The sequence below is a fragment of the Poecilia formosa genome, unplaced genomic scaffold (assembly GCF_000485575.1).
Source record: "Poecilia formosa unplaced genomic scaffold, Poecilia_formosa-5.1.2 Scaffold363, whole genome shotgun sequence".
NCBI lineage: Eukaryota > Metazoa > Chordata > Actinopteri > Cyprinodontiformes > Poeciliidae > Poecilia > Poecilia formosa.
This window is the reverse complement of record NW_006800302.1, coordinates 312,845-335,116: the sequence shown is the minus strand read 5'-3', so window position 1 is coordinate 335,116 and position 22,272 is coordinate 312,845. Positions and strand designations below refer to the sequence as shown.

General features: G+C 37.0%; 1 protein-coding gene across 7 annotated transcripts in view; it reads right to left on the bottom strand.

The window, feature by feature from the left end:
* Positions 1-22,272, bottom strand: part of tcf12 (transcription factor 12) — a 90,750-nt gene that overhangs the window by 55,261 nt on the left and 13,217 nt on the right. For all 7 annotated transcript variants that reach the window (XM_007574859.2, XM_016662205.1, XM_007574861.2 and 4 more), the window contains exons 4-5: positions 14,019-14,092; positions 6,437-6,539 (exon numbers count right to left, since the gene is read on the bottom strand). In XM_007574859.2, the coding sequence (XP_007574921.1) occupies positions 6,437-6,539; positions 14,019-14,092 (177 nt within the window). The remainder of the gene's footprint in view (positions 1-6,436; positions 6,540-14,018; positions 14,093-22,272) is intronic.

Genomic DNA, 22,272 nt, shown 5'->3' with positions numbered 1-22,272 from the left:
ACACACGCACGTATTTATTTAATTATTTTAGTAATCGATTGTTCTATTGATTATTTTGACCATTTAACCACACAGAAACAATTGGTACATAAGCCAGTCACAATAAACAATAAATCAATGAATCGCATGATAAATTAAATGCCAACTAATAAAAATAAGTGATTAGTCCAGAGGATAGGAGCAGCAACGGAGAAAGACCGATCTCCTTTACTCTTAAGTCCAAGAGATTTTCAGCAATTGATTTATTTAACTGGTTAATTTTCTTTGGATTAATCGATTAATAACAGTAGCAAAAGGTTGTTAGTAAGAGATGTTTGTTACCAAATCTGAAACAGTTGAAGCACTGAACACTTTGCCACTAGAGGAGGTCTGAGAAGAGCATATTTTTTCATCTTAGATGCAAAACATGTATAATTATAGTTTGTGCTTGTTTTAGATTCTGTACACTCTAATTGATTACTAAATTATCAATAAACAATCCACTGTGATTAATGCAGCTCTGATAAATGTGTATATATCTGCAGACTCACATTATCAGCGTGTGTTGCCACTACATTATGTCCTGAAGGCCTGCAGAGCGTACGTGTGTGTGGGTATGAACAGCAGCGAGGTAAAAGGATGCAGCGCTGGCAGCACCTGTGACCCACGCTGCTCTGCAAACTGAGTGCACACCTGAACAGCACCTGGCCACAATCACAGCCTGGGTCTGGGGATGTTCTCCCGTGAGACAAAGCATTAGCAGATGACACCTGCCCCAGTAAAAACACACTGGGGATGCCAGTATGATGTGGGATTTGACACCTCGTGCAGAGCTTTAGGGATCAATTAAGTGGAAAAGAAAAAGGAGAGAGTGGAATCTGCAAAGGGCTGGCCGGTGCACAGTGCAGAATTAATGGCTTTTTTTTATTACCTTTAAAAGAAAACGCCACAGACACAAATGTTTCATATAAAGAAATCCCATTTTTGCGAACACAAATTGTAGGGTAGGTAAGCATTTGTATGCACATTCAATTTCAAACCCTACCTACACAAAAACAGTCTAAAATTAGATTTACTTTTTCTGTCCTAATGTTCCCAGTGCTTTTCTGTTGCCTCAGTTTGTTGTTTACATGAACCAGCACATCAGCACACATTGGAAGTATTTGATAAATAGCAGTCAAAAATAAATCAGCTCAGTAAAGCAGCAGCAGCAGCCGAGGAATCCTGCTGCACTGTACTGCACTGAAGTGCCTTGGGAAGCAAAAAAAAACCTTTGGTGTTTATGCATAATTTGCAGTTATTGCCCTAAGATAATTATTATATGGAGACAGAAAAGACCTGCTACATGCAGTGATTCCTGTGTTTAATCATCATTGGTGTAATAAACTAAAACATGGACTCTTTAAAACCACAAACACAGTCACAGTTTGTAAGGTCCAATGTAAGTCAGTGGCTGTGACAAACTTTAATGAGTCAGCTTCTAAATTAAGCCATGCCAGTCAGGTAGTCTTCTTAAGGTCACACGTGTTTGTCTGCAGGGCATCTGCATGCGGCTGTATGCATGCGTCGATGACACCGCTGTAAGCTGATTAGCTTTTATGCAAGACTAAAGCCGTATGAACCGTAGATATGAAGCAGGACAGAGAAACGTGAGTATTAAACGACGACTCAGCAGTTGTGATGTCACGCTCCAAGGCACATGGCAGGAGAGGACGGATGTGAAAACCTCCCAAGCCAAGAACTCACTTTGTTTTACAACGATGGAGGATAAAGTTGTTGATTTGAATTTATGAACAAAAAAGATGGGGGGGTTGTTCAGATCTTAGTGCAGAACGTTTTGAGCATGGACAGCCTGCATGTTTCAATCTAGAAAGTAGAACTGGGCGATATGGATTACAAATAAAATCTCAGATCTTTTCATACCAGAACTGATGTCCGATTTTAACCTTTTTTTCTCTTGTTTTCTTTTCTAAAAGAATTAAATCATAAATGACAGAAAAAAGTAGCTTTTATTTCAATTGTCCCTTCTGTACGTTCTCTGACAGAGTACCAGAGCCAGGCTACGAGAATTTGTGTTTAATTATGAGAATATACAGTCAGAATATTTGTGGAGTAAAGACACAATTTTACAAGAAGAACAACTTAAAATTACAAGTAAAAAACTGCTTTTATTAGAAAAATTCCTAGGTTTATCAATGAGTTATCAAGATCTGACATGACCAGCTGGGTCCGTGCTGTTTTCTTCAAAATAAACTCAATCATTTGGTTCAAGATCCTGCTACTGATGATAATTTCATACTGATGTGTTAAAAAATGAAGTATTTCCTCATCGGTAAAGAATAACTTTAAGGGATGATCAAAATTCCTCATTTTAATTTTTTGTTAATTTTTGTGTTGGGTTCATAAAATTATTTTGTTCTTGTAACACTATGACATTATTATCATTTGAAACAAATAATTGTAGCCTCACTTTAATATTTAAAGTCTAAATAAATAACAGTTGTAAAACTTGCTTGTAAAACAAGACGACTGGCTTTGGTCGTGCTGACATCACCGTGCTGACGGAAACACAACGGGTCCATCAGTGGGAAGAAATCCAGATTTCCAAAAATTAAATCCTTCAAAGTCAAAAGTTTGATTAATTGGTAAAATCAATTACTTGCCCAGCCCTACCAGAAGTGACAAGTAATAAAGAGACAGTTGTAAGAAATGCAGATGTTGAATTGAAAAGTTAACTCTTACTTTAGACTTGGAGAGCCTTAGAGACTCTAACCAATTTACTGTCGTCTTATTTTCTACACAGTCTAATCACACCTGTAACTAACGATAGCTTAGAGCCACTTCAGTCCTACATAACGACTTTAAAATCAAATCGTCTCTGATCTTGAGTAAAAAACAGAAATCTAATGGCATAAGCTATGAGCAGTGGGTTACGCTCACAATATAAATGAGTTAAATGAGCAGTTCTGTCAGGTGTAGCTCATTGCCTGAGGTAATTGCCCAGATTGCCTGAAATGAGCCTTCCCCACTGACTTCCCCATTTCAAGCTGACACCACCAGAAAAAACTCTCAGTGGGTAATCAGATGTAACCATTTCTTGTCAGTACTACGAACACTTGGCCATCCCTGCAGCTAAATAATTAGAACAAGGAAATCGAGGCCAAACACCCACTAGGACCTACAGGAGACCTTGAGTGAAACACTGATAAAACTACTTTTACAATTTTCTGTCCTCTGACTTTTAATATACCACAGAGGTAATGGCTACATTCAAATTAAATCTTGTGCTTTTTCTTGCACTTAATTGGGGCATTACAGGATTAGAGGTTTATATGGAGGAGGACTGATGGACAAAACAAAAGAAGAATTGTTCTGAGTTGGGAATCGACTCGCTGGCTGTCAATTAATGAGCCAGAGCAGTAAATGTTACTTATGTTGACAGGATAAATTATAATATTAATAATTACTAGATATAATTACTAGATATCCACCAATTAATCAGTTAGAGAGCTAATTATCCCCTGATTTGTTCTTGTATGTGATCAGCAAGTCAAGACATTTTATTCCCAAAGCGTCAAAAAGAAATGACTATATTCACAATTTTCAGCCTTTCTAAGCTAAATAAAGATCAGATAAAAGAAGGAGACAAATGTTTTGATGCATAAATAGACATAATCTTGTAATTCCTTACTTTTCTGATGGATCCAAAAATATTATTTCTAGCACAACTTCACCATTCTGCGAGTTACAGTCCTTAGAAATGTCCCAGTCCTTTAAGGAAAACAACTGGTGAATCACTTACAATTAGATAATGTGAGTACATGTGTGATGACTGACTATAAATATACAAAACCTGCTGAAAATCCCCTTGAGAAAAGTTCTAAAGCATCAGGAGTAGTGTGTTTATCATTGTTACGACCAGCTGAGTCACAGAGTTTCATGTGGCGGTGACTAAGACTCCTTGTGATGTTCTGTGTACATGGACATTGCGGCTGCCACCTACCAGGTAGTTTGCAGTGTACACAGAGCAAACCAGTAAGAGGCTTGTTGCAAATCTAGGTGGAGAAAAGATTCATAATTTGTTTTTACTTCCAGGCCTGCTGAGAGACCGGCGTCACCACTGGATACTGAATGAAAAGAATCTCTGCTTATAACCTTTTAATGCACACTATGCATAACATGATGCAAAAACAAGCACTTTATTTTGGAACAACAGAGATCCCTATAAGCTAATTATGCACTGCTTGTAACTTCTATGTAGTGAGCAAGAAGTAAGAAATAGCTAAAACAATTACAAAATCTCATCAGGTTGTTTTTGCATTTTTTTTTCCCAGAGGAATTTTCCATTCAAAGGCGTATTTTTAAAAACAAAGGCCATTTATGATCTAGCAGGCTGATAAACTTCACATTACGTAGACCAGTCTTTTAGGTTTGCATCGGGGACTTCCAATCAGGAAGGATACTCTGAATAAGAGGCAGGAAGTATGAAGTATCCCTAAGAGGTTTGCGTCACCGGCCTCAGTTTTGACTGTCAGTGGGCATTTTCCAAAGCTCTTTTATTTTTTCCTGAATAAGTGATCTTGGATGTGGTAAGCGGGCTGACAAACATCTGAATCAACAGCTCGCTCCAGTAAAGTGTGCAACACACACAGATGCTTCCAGATTTAAAGCAATTACTTCAAAAGTTTAAAAAAAAGGACCCACTAAATGAACGTTTCACTTCTTCTGTGGTAACACAAACTGTTGCTTGAAACACAACCTACCAAGCAGTATAACGGCATCTTTATACTGCATGGCTGCGCTGCCAGAAGCACTGCTGAGAAATAACCCTTCAGACTTAATTTAATGAGAACACAGGGAAAAAAAAAAAAACGTGATTTATGCAAGTCTCGGATCTTACTCTGGAAAACAATTCAATAAGACTGCAGACTTCTGAGCATGAGATAAGAAACGGCAATACAAAGTTTACAATCATGCTGTCGAGAACTGACATATCGCAGCAACAGATCGCATCTATAACCTGCTGCTGTAGAGCATATTAGAGGCACAGCTGAAGCAGCCACGTGATCAATTACAAGAGAGATAACATTTTAGTTCAATTCAGCAGCAGCCATTTGTGAACTAATCACTGTGCTTGGAAACCAGTCTTCAGGGCCATCATATAATGAGCTGAGACGTAGTTAGCCATAAAAGTGTCAAGTGGTTACACATCACAATGATGCTGGACGCCCAGTAACATACAGCTTTTAATTGCTGTAATGTCAGCGCATGTTGCCACTCAGTAATAACGTGCAAAGAGGGGGAGAAGCTGGCTAATGATTTTGATCAGAGCTAAAAAAGAAAATATGTTGAGGTTGAAAAAGTGCATTATCCAGAGCCTGGTGAATGGAACATGATGGTAGTTTTGATAAACAGCTTGGCAGCAATGTTAAAACTTCATAAAATGTAAACAAAATCTATTTTATAATCGGATTTATGTACCGTATTTTCTGGACTATAGAGCACATCTTGCCACTCAGGTCTCACTATAAACCGCATCTACAAAGTTTTTTAAAAAACTGGCAACGTACATATATAAGGATCACTGGGCTATAAGCCGCTGGTATCTCTGCTGCTCTCGATTTCCTTAATAAATCTGATATTAAGGACGCAGCCCTGCGTCTCCAACTTAGAACCATGTTTTCGTTCACGCCGAGCTTACATGCAGCGGCTCTATTTCCCTCCTGTACTGCCAGATCTTTAGCTCTCAACTTAAAAGCTGCATTATATGAACTCCTTCCTGTTGTTTCCGTGATGACGGGATATGAGTTTGAAAACATTTCTCCGTTGTGCCTGCTGCTAGCATGTGCTTGTTCTAAAAGAAAATCAGCACTTTCTTCTTTGATTTCCAATTCTGACTTCCAATGATTCACTTCCTGCTAAAGAGCCCCCTGGTGGTTGAAGAAAAATCCACAGAAAAGCCGCACCGGGCTGTGAGCCGCATGGTTCAAAGCGTGGGGAAAAAGTAGCGGCTTATAGTCCGAAAAATACGGTATCCAGAATTTTCAAAAATAAAATTAGATGGTGTTACATGCAACATTTTCTGAAACCTAAACTGAATATCACAAAAAAAAAAATCATGAAAATCAATTTTATAATGAAAGTGTTTAAATCAACTGTTAACCCTACACACAGCGGAAGCTGATGGCAAATTTCATGTTTCGGACAGAGCTTCGTCTGACGGAAAGCTATACTGATGGTGTGACTCCTACCCTGGGGGAGGGTCATCACAGAAGGAGGGTGAGGGAGATGAAGAAAAGAGAGAGGGGGGGGGATACTGTCTTGTACCCAAGAAAGGCTTTCAGCATTTCCACCTCCAGATGCATCGTGCGTCTTGCACATCAGTCAGACCAATTTGTTTTACAGTCCAACACCAAAGGGCATGTGAGGGCTGATTTAAGAGGAGTTGCTTACTTACCAATTATGTTTGAGTTCATAAAAGGTGTTGGGGACAATTCTTCATGGGACACTAATCGGCTGTCACTCATATGATCGCCGTAATGAGGGCTGTCTGCAAAACCCTGGGGGAGGAGATCAGAGAATTATTCACAATATTGAGCAACTTCAGTGAGCAGTAAAAGGAGAACACATCTGGTCATTAATGTCAATAAGCAATCTGGATAATCCTCCAGAAAAAAAATACAAATATTAGGATTAGTTGGTTACAGCTCACCTTAATGACATTCAGCACTGTTATTTCATGTATTTTATTTGAGATTATTCAATCTAAATAAACGATAATAAAGACAATAAAACAATCAACACTAAAGATTAAGTTTTTATCTTTGTGTGTCTGGCATATTTACTGTGACTTTAGTTTTCTAGTGGAAAACCTATTTGTTAAAGGATGTCAAATATTTTTTATTGGTGCACTTCATATGCTCAGATGGCATATTATCACTTTTCTGTGGGGTTGAAATTATTAATTGGATTAATTGTGAGGACTCAATTATTGTGATGAATCGGCAGGTAATTCAATAACCCTAGCTTCACCTGGTTCAGATTCTCTGAAAAATCTCCAGTTAAGCACATTTTGCTATCCAGTTAATTGATTAATCCAAAAACAATCAACAGATTAGCAGAAAAGACTGAGATTTTCACATTGTTGAAGGAATTTTACCTGCAGATGCGTCCTCCGTTTATCAACACTAAGGAAAAGCTGCTATCGCATCTTATGCAATATGATGTTTACATTCTCACTTTAAAAAATGAATTGAATTATTTGCATCAATTAATGTACTGCTACAGTTGTATAAAAAGCCTCAAAATCTGCAGAATGTGTCATTTTTATACATCTAAATAATCGTCAGAAGAACTGATTATTCAAACAAACTTTCTACTTTTCTGGTGAAACATATGCATGTACGTTCATTAAGACCTATTTAATGAAAACCTCATTTTACTGCCCTACTGTTTCTTCTTCATCTATCCTTCATCCATCAGTTCTTTAATAGGAAAACAATCCCCTTTACCCAAACCTGTATTTGAGCCCTACGTATTTGTGCTGCGTTCTGTGAGGATCAGGAGACACTGTTGTTTACTGGAAGGGGGAAAACACAGACGATGTTTCCTGACACCTGCAGCTTATAAAAATTGCCTTTTTCTCCTGCAGTTTCACGCAGCCTTTTCATGACAGTTATCAGCATCTGGGGCTTAGGTCTAAATATCGGTCACAGTGTGGTCCTGGAGAACTTGGGGTCCCATGTAATAAAAGATGCTTCGTTACAGAGTTAATCCCAAACCCTGTGAAAATCCTCCAGTCGAACGCATCTTCCAAAACTACATTAACTTTCACCAGACGGACCAAGCAGCGCTACGCTTGCATTTCTATAGAGCTCCTTTTTTTTTTTTTCACCAACTCATAGTCTTTGCATTCAACATAGGGTAAAAAAAGAAGAAGTAAATCTTATTATCTATCTTTTTTTTGTGAGTGGATGGTGATGGAGTAATTTCAAAGGCAGCGAAGTGTTGTGCTGCGTCGAGGGATTCCCTATTGTGCTCCTGCCAGCCTGCACACTCTGTTAATCACACCATGAACCGACTCAATAACAACAACAGCCCCGTGAGAAGCTCAAGCAAACTAATACACACACATGCACAAAGAATGGCACACACACACCGCTGAAAGAAGGAAGTGAAAAACATTTCATCTTTTCAACTGCAAAACAACAAGCGGGTTTTGTGAATTAAATTAGAAGGTGAGCCCTTATTTCATTTTCCTTCAGAGGAGTCATATTTTATTACCAGAAGGATGGGTTTCACGGAGGTAAGCCCAGTTGGTCAAGTAAATTTGTAAAACTGCACTTCAGATAAGACTGATGTACTGAGCAACTATATTTGAGATTGGCTCACCAAGGTTTTATCAACGGGAGTCAACAAGGAAAGTGTTGCATGTTTTGGTTCAAAATATACTTTAAGCTTCACTGATGAAACGGTTTTGTCCTCTTGAGGAAGAACAAATGGATCGACATCTGAGTGTTCAAAAATATTTTGTTGTCAGTGCAGCACAAATTATTAATTCAACAAAGAGACTACATACATTACACCCCAGAAGTTTGTAAAGTTTGGCTTTAGTTGTCATCCAATTAACCTCTAAATTAACTTTTATTTCTGATAAACTCGAAAAAGGTTGCTTAGGGTTCCGTCTTTGTGTTTCTTGGACAGTTTTAAATTTTTTTTATGGTTTTAGGCAAACTATTACAGAACTAAACAAACTTACACGATAAAATCAAAATTTGCACAGAAACAAGAATGAAACCTAAAAAAAAAAAAAAAAACTATTTGACAATCTAGAGGTTAGTTGCTCTTTAAAGTTAGAGGATATTTTGAAGCAAGCAAAGCCTCAGCAGGAAACTCAGCACCTGATAATTACAGCAAAACATAATACAGACAACTGACTACACATAATAATCTTGTTTATTTTCTTGCAAAGTATACCAGTTAAATTATTATCGTTTTTGGTTTTTTGGGGTGTTTTTTGAAGCATTTAATTGCTTCAAAAAATTACCAAAAATCCAAACTAGATTATCTTAATGTTAATTAAAACCTAACTTTAAAGGACGCAAAGCTCTGAGTGCTGCATCCAGACGGTTTGCATGAAAAGCCAGTAGCAAACAGAAGCTTTTCCCTCTGCAATAAGAGACGAGAACATACAACACGGGTAAAACTGAAATGTAATATTTTTAAAATATGACAAACACGAGGAGCCGCATCACATGGTTCACCCAGAGGAAGAAGAGAAAAACTTGTCTGTCGTCGTCAGCAGACAACTGAAGAGCAAGAAGTGTGAAAGTTCACCGTTAGGGGAAAGGTCAAGCTAATTACAAAATCCATAGCAACAAAGTTATGACATCACTATTAGCTGTTAGGACAGCCACTAAATAAGTGGAGTGAAATGTTTATTAAATCTCATTCTTGCATTTTTCTTGCTGGATTGTTTGGTGTTGGGTTGCTCAGAAGAAGCATTGAACATGTTATTGTACTTTGACATTAAATATTTTCTACCATTCTTCTTTCTTTCCTTCTTTTTTGTAAAAAAAAAAAGGGCCATGTTAAAAATAACACGGATTAAATTGAACTACGGATTACACTTCCATGCCTTTTTGGTTTCTGTTTAACCAGCTTGAGCTTCACATGTGAGCTTAAATTATTACATTGACTAAATCAAAGCTTTGTCATCATCATCATCGTTTATAAATTCTGCGATATCTAATAGCAAAAACTGATTAGTGCAAATAATTTAAGGTAAAATTCTCCTGGTAATGAACATAAACACAAATTCCCAGAGAGTGTACCAGCATGCTGTCTGAAACACAAAGACGCCACTGTGTGTTTTTCCTACATTAACAGCCTTACTGCTCTGTGTTTGCTGCTTTGAGTCAGTTAGATCATCAATCACAGGTCCCTCATCATTCCCAAACACTGGTGGCCTACATCTATCTAAGACACTAACGCATCCTGTCATGGCTGCCACGGGGCTGCGTTTGCACTACTGGGTAAATAACTGTCAGATAACTATGGCAGCAAGCAGGCCAGAGCTCACGCCTCGCTCCCCGATCACTCACCGCACTGTTTAAACAGTCATTTCTTCACACTCTGGGCAGCATCCCAGGTGAACGTGTGGCTGCATGTGGCTCCTTGGGAAGTCATGATATGGTCGTGATGGATGCGCGTGGGGTCGGGTATCAATTGGGGCAGGGCACGTGGGAGAAGGGGGGCTGTCGTGCGGTGGCAGCGGGCACAGCCCTGCCTGTCAGAGCGCCAGTCTGCAGCCGCGGCTGCCCAGGAAACAGCGGCTGGCTGCGAGCCAAGGTCAGCGCGGCAGGTCTCTGGACTGTTCACAGTCGACTGATCACACATTCATAGCGCACCAGCAAACAAGCTCAGGGACAAGACTGAATTCCCTTTGTAGCCGACTGAAGGATGAGGCACGCAGAATTTCTTCCAGCAGCCTTGGACACATTTAGTGAATAAACCATAAATTGATTTTCTTTAAAGTTTTTGATTCTGTTTTTTTTTTTAGTATACTGAAAGAAGTAATAGGCACGTCTTCACTTTATCGAGCAAAACTGAGTATTTTTTGGTGAAAGAAAGTCATTATGTCCTCTTCTTACACAATGAAAGAAAAGAAAATGTGAGGAAGGTCTTAAATACATAACATATTTCTAAAGAGAAATCTTAGGAACTTAATAATGACTGAAAACATTCAGAAATATGCAAATTATGCATCGACTCAAACTAGCTGAATAAAATGCCAGGTCCTCAAAGAAAATAAGGCAAGCAACATTTAACCCAACCTGTTATAAACAAAGTATGAGATGTTCAAAGTAGTCAGGTTTGGTTTGGAAACATCAATAAATAAAATCTAATTATTCACACAAACCATTTGTAACTAATGGTTCTAACTTTTCATTTAATAATTTTTATGTAAATTATTGATCTTGTATTATGCTAGGTGAGTTCTCAGGTTAAACTGCAAAGGTAATTCAAGCAATTCTTTAATAATATCTAATGACTTTAGTCAAGTAATCATAACCTTGAAACAGAAATCACTAATGTTAACATTTGCTTTTTTAAAACGTTAATTGGTCAAATTTACACTAAAATTCTTTAATTCAAGATAATGAATTCCCATCCCTATTTTGGAGTGGCCTAGTCCAAGTCTGGACTTCAAATGAGATGCTGTGGCTTGACCTTAAACCCTCCAATGTGACGGAACCAATGAGATGCTGTGGCTGATGGATGGTGATGGTGGGCAATGTGAACTTAAAAATTTTTTAGATTATATTGTGATAATGATAAATGTGGAGATAAAACCATTTATTACTCTTTTATAGGGAACTCTGATGTTGACATACACCCATTTGTAAAACACTTCTCGGGACACTAGTTATACAAATAAAAGTCATTTGTATCACTAAACTTCACACAGTAGCTGTATTAATCATGTTTTTAAATTTATTGATATTTGCTGATGCTTTCATTTAATAAAAAGCGGAGAACATTGTTAGTAAAGCTAACAATCCAACAATATGGACAGTTTTGGGGGTTTTAAACATTAACTGTTATTTATCATTACAACAATAAATAAAAAATATTTTCATTATAAGTAGTATATCACAATAAATAATAAATAATACAATAAATGCCCATCCTGAATGGATGGACAACATAATGTTAAATAAAATAGTAAAAAAAAATAGCTTTATATTCAAGTCTGTGTGAGGATAAGGATGTGCAGCTGTTTCAGAGAGTGCATGCAGGCCTTATGGATGTGCAAACAACTGTCTGCTGGCTGACGCCGAGCCGTGTAATGTCAGAACCACTCATTTATATGCACCTGGAGCGAAGATATCTCAAGCTTCCCTGTCTTCCAATTCAAATCAAGCCGCCTATGTTACCATAGCCTGTAGATGTTCATTCGGGAAGGGCACCGAGAAATAAACAAGGTAACGCAGGCCGAGTGGCTCTGACATTTAGCTGAGTTCTAATAGAAAGTGACAGGAGATTGACATTAACTGGAATTCATACAGGGCATCGGGAACAGCCAACGTGTGAGAGACGAACAAACAGGCAGGGCTGTTCACACTTGCTCATACAAACACTGAGAGCTTCTTATTTAGACGCAGGAAAGACATGCAGTGAACCTCTATGTAAAAGTTGACATAATCACACAAATATCACGTTTAAACTGCACGACGTTTTAAGATTGGTGATTTAAAGGTTTACACTGAGAAAGGCAACACAGTTTCAAAAGATAAAAACTGGATAAATTATAGTTTATTCAAAATAAAATCTGCATAAAACTGTTGCCACTTCTTTCTTAGATTTTTTTTATATTGTTTATTTCCTTTTAACTCTTCTTCCAGTTTCTTTTTAAAGTCTGTTTGGCTGTGAACACAACAGGTTGACCTCAGCCACATGAAATAAGTCTAGATTTTGCTATGATTTTTATTTTTATTTTCTTGGGATTTCGTTCAGATGCTCAGAAGGCAAAAAGCTTGTTGTGACTGTAAGACGTAGAACATCTTTCCCATAAATTTATATATTTGTGTGCGTTTTCTTTATTCTGGTGTCAAAAACACAGCCCTTCATATAAGCTCCTGTGACAGCAGCAGATGAAAAGCAGTGACCTTCAGCAATACAACCATAACTGATGATTTTATCTCAGTGGTTACACTTTGTAACTTAGGTTATTCTCTATTTTTAAGAACGATGAGAGGATAAGCCAAAACCTGTGAATTTATTCACTTGAAACTGAATTAAAGTCTCTTCAAAGTTAGAGGAAGCTTGTATCATTCACATTTTTCATAATTAAAGCCTGAAACACATCTCAAAACAGAATTAACCACAAACATACACAGAGAAATCTATTATCAATCCAGGAGGAGCTGTGGTTGTTTTCATTTATAAGCCAAACAGTTTGAAATCCTAAACTGTTACTCTGAATGAATGGGTTTACTCTGTTTTTCTCTGCTGATAACCGTAAGTCATTTTTTAATTGAAGTTGACAGAAAATATGAAGTGATGGCGAATTTAAAGAAATACGACTGAATTTAAAGTTGAGAAAAATCCAACCAGTTTGAAATGTTTAGCACCTCATTTCAACAAAACTCTATCCAATAGTTTCTGGTAAATAAAAAGAACCATCTACCTATTAATGCCATTTTCTGCAGTAAATATTAAACCCTGTACACTCTGGTAAAAACAGTGAAAACAGAAAGTGGTAAAGAATTGACCCAGAAAGATAACTGCTGTTAAAAGTCTAATATGTTTAGTAATTTTTACAGTTTTCACAGTCAAACACACCTGATCATTCTGACATTTAAACAGATGGACTTAAAGATTTAATGGTTAATTAATTGATCAATAAAAGATTAACATACAAGTAAATGACAAAGCCTGTTTAAACATAAAAGCTAGTTTTCCTATAAGTATCACAGTTAAATACAGATTCGCTTATTTCTCAATATTACACCACTAACCAACGAATGTTGAGGTTTGTATGACTTTGTTGTACAAAAAAGAAACTGCAGTTTCTGTAGTTTTAATCAGACTGAAGAAATGTTCAGGATTTCAGCCAAACAACATTTCTCCAGGTAATATTTGTTCCCTGTTCAATGTTACCATCAGATATACACGATGTAGTTTTACATTGCTTGTAAGGCAAAACTGAATTTAGGAGGAGCTAAAAATGAAATTTTAGGTGTTAAAACCGTTAATCACCTACCAAGAACTGTAATGCAAACATTTTTACTTTGTGCTTTAAAAGAGAAAAATAACACATTTTCTTTTAAATGAAAAGAACTTAAACATTTTAAAACTAATGAATTCACTCTGCCAAAGAGAAATGTGTCTATAACAGGTCAAATAACACAACAGGCTCTGGGAAAAGGTGAGATAAAACACTGTGAATTCCCCACTTTGACGTAATGAGTGTTAAATGATGCGCCGTGGAGCAGAAAGGCCACTCAGAGGCATTAGATTGTGGGTCATCTTACCCGGGAGGATTCATAGGAAGGACTGGACTCGCCACCTGGGGCCCAAGACGCTTGGTTGGTCCGCTCATCCATACCTGTCAGAACAAGAGATGCACGATTCAGTCAGCAAGTCCCCCCAACTCTCACAGTTCAAACCACATTTACAAGTCACTGCTTCACACTTTAACTGAATGTATAAGAAGAAAAACAAACCATTCTTCACAACATGCAAGTTTTAGCATTGCACATTGTGTTTATATGTGTATACTATAGATTTAAAGAAAGATCTGAGCTAATAGTAGTTGAAAAATAAGTTTACTTTTAAATCATCTTAATGAAGATGTAGGTTGTTTTCAGGTAATCTACAACATGAACAACTAGGGGATGTTTAATTTTAATATCACAGAAAAATTAACGCACACTACTCTGTTTTATAACCTTACAAAATTAGACATCCTTTTATGATTTTTAATGATCGGTAGGACAACAAATATCAGCATTTGTTTGCATCTTACAAAAAAAAAGTAAATAAACCTGGTGGAAAATCCTTGTAAAATGAATAGCAAGCTTTAAAAAGTGGCTAGCCTTCAGGTTAGCAAATGGGCTGCAACGATTCCCTGAGTGATTCGAGTACCTCGATTATTAAGATTCCTCGATGAAAATGTATCTGCCTCGAAGCTTCGTTAAATTATGTTTTCTTATTTAGCGCACCATGTTCCAGCCGGATCATTATTTGTGTTGGGCAGGGCTCTCATTTCCGCCTATGAATTGTTGCTAATCGCTAGCAGCATATCGTCTAATTTTCTGGGTTTTCAGCATTTTTGGGGGGACAGATAAACATCCTTAAACTGCCTGCTGCGATGCTTGGAGTACGAGAGACAGAGAGAGAGAGATCCAATTACTCAATTAATCGTGAAAATAATCAATAGAGTACTTGATTACTAAAATATTCTTTTACAACAGCCCTAATATCTAGTGAAAAAATGCCAAAACGATGTATTCAAAGACCTTACCAAGCTCGTAAGCTTAGGTTATGTCATATAAATTAAGTAATTTATATCACAAAAAGAAGTATTTTGTCTCTCAAACCGGAGGGGCCTGGAGGTTTCATGAAAAAGGCCCTTTAAGTATAAATGCTCCATGGACCTCTGGCCAGTAAATAACAATACATAAGAAAACAATGTATTCAAAGACCTTCAAGCTCTTAAGCTTAGGTTATGTCATATAAATTAAGTAATTTATAACACACACAAAAAAAAATCTTGCTTTATGCGAGTGACTGGCATTAAACACTCATCGCTTAATGGAAAGGTTGGCCCAGTTTTAGAGATGCACTGATAATGCTTTACCAGTGCATTATCAGTCTGAAACTAAACCCGTCGATTCTGTTTTGCCAATTCAGATTTGTAAAGTAAATTTTAATTACATTTGACGATGTTGGTTGTTGCTCTTGCAGGCTGAAAATTATGGAAGTTCTTGATGCATTTTATGAAAATGGAAACAAATTTTGGATTTTTGTTTTGTTATTCCATCTGCCAGTAACCAGTTAGAGATTATTAGTGGAGAATTGATCTAACCCTATTATGTTACCATCAATACATAAGAAAAGAAATGTGAAAATGCAATCTCTTCAGATGTTCAAAAGTTACATGATCTTGTTTATTTAACTTTAAATGCCTCGACGACTTTATTGGTACATATGCTCCAAATGCACCAAAAGGCGACCAGCAACTGGAAGATTTGATGCAGGCCAGGCTAAGCACCTGAGAACTGAAACATGATAAAACTAATTCTTCAGACGAACAAAAACCTCCATCTCATCTTTCAAAAGACAAACAGAAAAACACAAAAATCAATAATGCCAACCAAACTGTCAACCAAGACCATCTGGCATATGTTGAAAAATATAATATCTGGTATTTACAATCTAATTTATGTGATATAGCCATTAAGAAATATTTGATGTCTCGCTTCTTCTTGCTGTTAAAAACAATATTGTGCTGTAGTATCAACAAAACCGCAGCAACGGAGCATCTACATTTATCGCATTATTGATTATCCCTCTTGTAATTCCATCTGTCTCTGTAGAAAGCAATATAATATGCTCTGCTTCAAGTTCAAATAAAGAAAATCAGATTTCAAAAAATGGGTGCATTTGAAAACAATAATACTCAACGAAGCAAAATATTTAATTTTATTGTGTATTTTCTCCATTCACGTTTCACATATTTTAGTAAGACCCTTCAATCCAACAAGGATGACCTTGTCATGAAAGAGGTCAAATTAATAAAGACATTTAAAGCAATCAATAATCGTGGACTACAATGTGTGCACCTATTTTTAACTTACTGAGATTAGAGAACATTTCGAGGTTGATCTGTATGGTTACAGTAAACGTACAGAAAAATTCAAATCTGATGCACAGAGGTCACGTAGGTTATTACCGTTAGTCGTATTTTTATCCTCCTTGATGGAAACAAGTTCTTCACTAGAAATCTGTACAGCTAATTATACACTTGTGCAGAAAGTTGGTGACATTTCACTACCCAGAAATCACGCTCCAGTGAGTAGAGCTGTAGATTTGAAGTTTCATCCTGACAAACACGAAGCCTCGCCGCTCGCACGTTGTAGATTCGTTTCCTCTTCTGCACCGCCGCTATGGAAAAACTACACACGTAATTTGATCTCATTTTCTGAATTTTGGCTGAGATGTCTTAAATTTTTAGCTCTGATACTTGTGTAACTAATTCAAGCACTCCCATTGGTATTTGAGCTATTTCATTGTGATGCGTTTCAGCCGAACAGAGAACTTTCACACACAAACTGCAGCAGCGGTCAGTGTTTGCAGTCTCACCTGACCTGTCTCTTCACAAACCCATGAGAATTAGAGCAAAACAATGAAAGCACTGAATTCAGTGAAAGAACAAGGACTTCAGAAATCTAAGCTGCTGTTAGCAGACTCTTGCAGAGCCTAACAATAAGAATCATCTCAGATGTGACTAAAAGGAAGAAGCAGCTACCTCTATGCTTTCTTTGTCAAATGTATTTGGATGTTTTTATTTCTCAACATTTGTGGTGAGAATCCTGTTTCATAAAGTAATTGTAAAGGGGAAATGACAGAGAAAGCCCATAGGTTGCCTCTCATAACTGATTGCTCTCTGCTGGACCATTAAGAAACAGCTGCACCCTCTCAAAACACGGATTCAGCAAGAGCTTTTACAACAGGAATACAGAGGCGAGTTTTGGCATGAAAGGGAACATTTCATAAGTATGAACTACAATACAACACTATGCAACAAGGCTGAAACTCCACAGAGCATCAGCCTGGTCATCAGTGGAATAAGTTCCCTCAATGTCAACTATTTATTGGATCTTAAGTATTTACACTGGGAATTTTCTCATTTGACATAATTGATTTCAGCAGACAAGAAAACTGGGCCATGCAGCTCTAGTTGTTGTTTCTTTTCCTGTCATTATCATTACATGCAAAAACTTCAAAATGATTAATCGGATTAATTGTGATTAATCGATTATTGAAATAATTGTCAGCTATTTTACTAATCAATCGTTAACTGGAGTACACATACTTAAAAACAGTTGTTTGAAGACAGAACACATTCAGAGCTGTAATTTAAACAATACATTTAAGACAAAAACATCTTTATCTGCAGATAGGTTTTAGCCAAAACTCCTCAAATGTTAGCTTCACCCTGTTCAGATTTACTAAAAGAATTATATTTTAGGAATAACATGTTTGTTTTCTTGCTTAAAAAAAGAAATTGAGCTATTGGTCTATTTTAATGTATTTCTAATGTATAAAAACGTTTTAAGTGGTTAAATGAAAAATATGTACTATGTGCCTTTTTTTTTTTTATCAAACAAGATTTAGCCTAAATCTTCTTTGAATTGCACTCGGATTACACACATTAGTAGTTGAAAACCGATGTGCCACCACCAAAGGTCCTGGCTAAAATAAATAAATAAATAAAATTTCTCAGTGGACTAAGGCAAAAATAATTAAAACTTTTCATGTCCATCCATAGCCACACAATGGTTTAAACCAACGTCACCAAATTTAAGATAAATCTCACACCGGAACACTGTCGTTCTATTGACCTTCAGCGATCCGATCTACTTACTTAACACTAAATATAACCTTTTTTTGAAAAATGTCAATAACCCATATCAAGTGTGGTTTAGCTATTTTCTAAGACTTCTGAAACTGCGGGTACATCAGATTTGCTTATCAAGCCTGATCTTTAACACAGACCATCAGCACTGTTAGTTGCAAGTAATCAGATTTTTAAGTAAGCTGATTTGTGAAATCTAATCTGAATGGCAATTCAAACTACCTCCACATGTGATTTTCATCTGAATTACATTTCGTGGATGAGTGCATGAGTGCTGCAGCAAGAGGACAACTTTTGGATTATTGAGGATTTGTTTATTTGATCAAATGTGTAAATAGAAATGAGAAGAGAAACAAAGTGTCTCTGGTTTTTACATTCCAATATATTTGCAGATTTTACTTCTAGTGATAAATGTTCAATAGTTAATTCTGATCTTTGCAGACCAGGCTCTTTATTTTTAATATTCTGATATACAAAGCTGCACATGAAGCAAGGCAGGAGTGAGGATCTGTAGGACTGTGGTCAGGAATGAGTTACACACAACCAACCAATGCATCACTATGCAGCGCTGAAAGAAAATTAGCTACTTCACAATGGGCTCATCAGGTCTGCATCATCAACACAGATGGAAGGGAGAAGCGATGAATCTCTGCTAGAGCCATTTTCCCAATCCATCTTCTCCAGCATAATTTTCAAGGGTCTTTGCCCGTCCCACTCTGGTTCAATTATCAGGCTATGCCCAGCTGAGATGCAATAATCCAAACCTTCATTCCCAGCAATTTCCACACTCGTGTCTGCACACTCACTTGCCTTAAGTTCACTAGCACTTATATAGGTGCTTCTTCCCTAACCTTGAAGATCTGAGAGACAGGCGCTCTGACTGTAGTCTGAAGGGGGGATTTACCCTACACAGGCCCTCAGTACTGGAATATTCAAATGAAAATGTGTGCAGATGCAATCTAATTTTAGCCTCCTGAAATTAGAATCCACTCCAGAGGTAAAGTCGTGTAGGGGCCTGTTTGCTGAAATACTAGACAAGGATGTAAAAAGTCCAGCCTGATTCCAGACTCGGCTAGTACTTATCCATAAAACGTCATACCCGGGTCATCTTTTAAATGCAAATCTGCATCCCAGGATTTCTATGACGCACCAAATGTTCTTCTCCTTGATGGAAAAATGCTTTTCCATTTTAAAATTGATTACAGGTGTACCATTTTATGTCAAACTGTCAGAATAATGGGCACTAGTTCAAAAGATTTAAATGCAAAATTGTATATAACATAGTGCTTCTATTATCCCCTGTGTGTGTTATGCAACAATTCAGGTGCATGTAGCCAATTGAAAACCTTTTGTTGCCTGGTGCAGTCTGTTGCTGGATCTAGAAATGTACAACAAACCTGTTTTGGCTGCAGCAGAAAGCCATATATTTACGATGAATGCCAAGACTCTGCTCAGATGACAGGATTTTGAGGTCAGTTCAGTCGACTTTGAAGTCGTTTCAGGAAAAAAAAAACAGACATTTGGTGTCGTGTGCCAAAGAAAGACCATTTTAGTTACTGTAAAAAGATGCAAAAGCAACCATCTGTGGCTGTATGGGGCGCATATTTGTGAAGGCACCGCTGATGGAGAGGCATTTATTTTGAATTTTAAAGGGACTCCAGCTAGCATGAAGGCAACACCTTTTCCACTAAGGGTTGCAGACATTCAACGGGGCAATGCCAAACCTCATTCTGCCCCACTTACAAAAGCATGACTTCATAGACACACAATGTGCTCAACTGACCTCTTAGCAGTCCAGATCAGACTCCTCTTGTAAATGTGTGGCAAAGAGGCCTCTTGCAAAACAGCACAAAGAAGGTTCAAAGTTAACATTTATGTATTTTTTAAATGTTTTGGAACATGTGTTTCCCCTCTTATACGTTCCATTTAAGTTAGCAGGTCTGTATTGTTTCTGTTCTACTTGCAGAATGGAAGTAGACCAACTTTCAGACAATTAAATCCATAAACAGATTTGCACTGACCAGGCTTCTGCTGCCCAATACCGACTACTGGTTTCTTTGAGGTCTAATTTGCAAATTTTAGTCATGTTTTTAAAAAAAAACTCTCAAAATGTAACACTTAAAAGAGATTAAATGCGCTACAGCTTCTTTTGAATCACACTGAAAAGATGAATCAACAATTGTTCTGATGTTCATTAAACTCAAAAAGTGAATCAAATTACGTCCTGGGAGTTAAGGTGGATATAGACCAAATAATTAGTAAGTAAGGGAAAATACATTTTCAGTACTTAATCTGCAGACTAGATGATAAATTGGGTAAATAAAATTGCAAGTTTTGTTAAATATAATTGGCCAACTGATTTTAGCATGTCTATTGACAAGGCAAGAGAAACAATGAGCCAAACCTATTAAAACATTATCAAGTGTTCACACCTGTGTCATACAAATTCCCTTAAATCTGTTGCTATCCTGTCATGTCTAATAAAATGCAGCACAAGTATTGAAAAACATTTGTCATGTAGATATAAAATGATGCATCAAACCAGGTTTTATGGAACATCGAGTCTTTTCATGTCTTTCAAACAAGAGTTTCGATTTTGATCCCCTCCTGTTCTGAATAGGACATCTGCACTGGGATCAAGGGTGTAGACCGTTAGAAATAATATGAGGTCTGCTGTGTCAGATCATTAGTTCACTGTCTCATTTATGTTCTCATATCTTATGATCAACCGAATGTCTGGGAATTAAATTGCAAAGCTCTGTGAGAGCCCTCAACTCGTCAAGTAATTATCAGCTGAAGTAATTAAAAAGTAGGTCAAGATATCAGTTTCACTTTCAGCTTCAAACATCCTGCAAGCCACACTCAGCCATTAGCGCAGACAGGGTGTCTTCATAGTCTTGTATGAGATTAAGCAATGTTATTGTTGGGTCACTCATCCAATATTCGTCTTTTAATTTTCTAAAATGTCCAAAAAAACCTGCCTAGCTTACAAAATGTAAGCTAGGCAGTATACATAATTGTTAAATTATGTATACTGCTTAGGAAAGTAATACTTATTTATCTTACTACACTACAGATAGACATCCAATGGTGTGATAACCAATAAAGTTTACAGTAGTAGTTAGAAGTTGTATCCTAGCAACACTAGTGTAGCCTGTACAATATTCAATTACCAAAAATGTGCAGCAAAATATCCAAACAACCTTTTTGCAGAAATGAGCAAGGCATTTGTAGACTGAAACAGAACATGTTTGAACACTGTCAGGAAAATTGTGTTTTTACCATCATCACAGTGGCTGACCTCGTCAGATTTTACTCCATTTTACTCAGATGAAATTATAAAAAGTTAAAGCAAAAATACTCTGTTTTAGAGGCCAAACCCAGTCTGCTCATTTGATGTCTACACATGTCACTGCATTCATTTATCGAACACAACGCTACGCCCCTTTCTGTGAGAACACACACACTGTGATGATTCAGTCCAGTTTTAGAAAACCTGCATGTTACTGTGAGCACGTTAATCTTTACACATTTGTTCTGAAACATTTGGGTAGAAAACAATAAAAATAATAATTATTAAAATAAATATGGACAAAGATGCATTATCTACAAGCTTATTAAAAATCATAATGTCATTTTGCTGTCAGACAAAAGATAATAGTCAGAAATAGCTGTATTGCTGTAATGCTTAATGCAGATCTCAGTGCAAACCAGGATAATGTGACATTTCAAATCTAAAACCAGACTCTTTGTCATTTGTTTTACTGAAGAGAACCCACAAACATAATCCTTCTCAGCTGAATGATTAGGTATCACAAAAGCCATCGTCACAGCTCCACAGGTCATGTGTGACAGCTCTGTTCTCGTTTCTTTGTCATTTCTCCTCAATGTGTGTCTTTCGCTTCACAGATAACCCACTACAACGACGGCCTTTGTGGATTCGCACAAGACACACTTTCAGGAAACATAATGCTCGATTGTTGACTTTCTCTAGTGGCACATGAGACAATAGATGTGCTTCAGATTAATGTCCTGTAGTGTTTATTTCTAAAGGAAGCGATCCAGAAGAAGAGGGGCCTGAGCTCTTGCTAATGCAACTAAGCCATTCACAAACACTCAAGGGGAATTTAGATGCTCATATATAT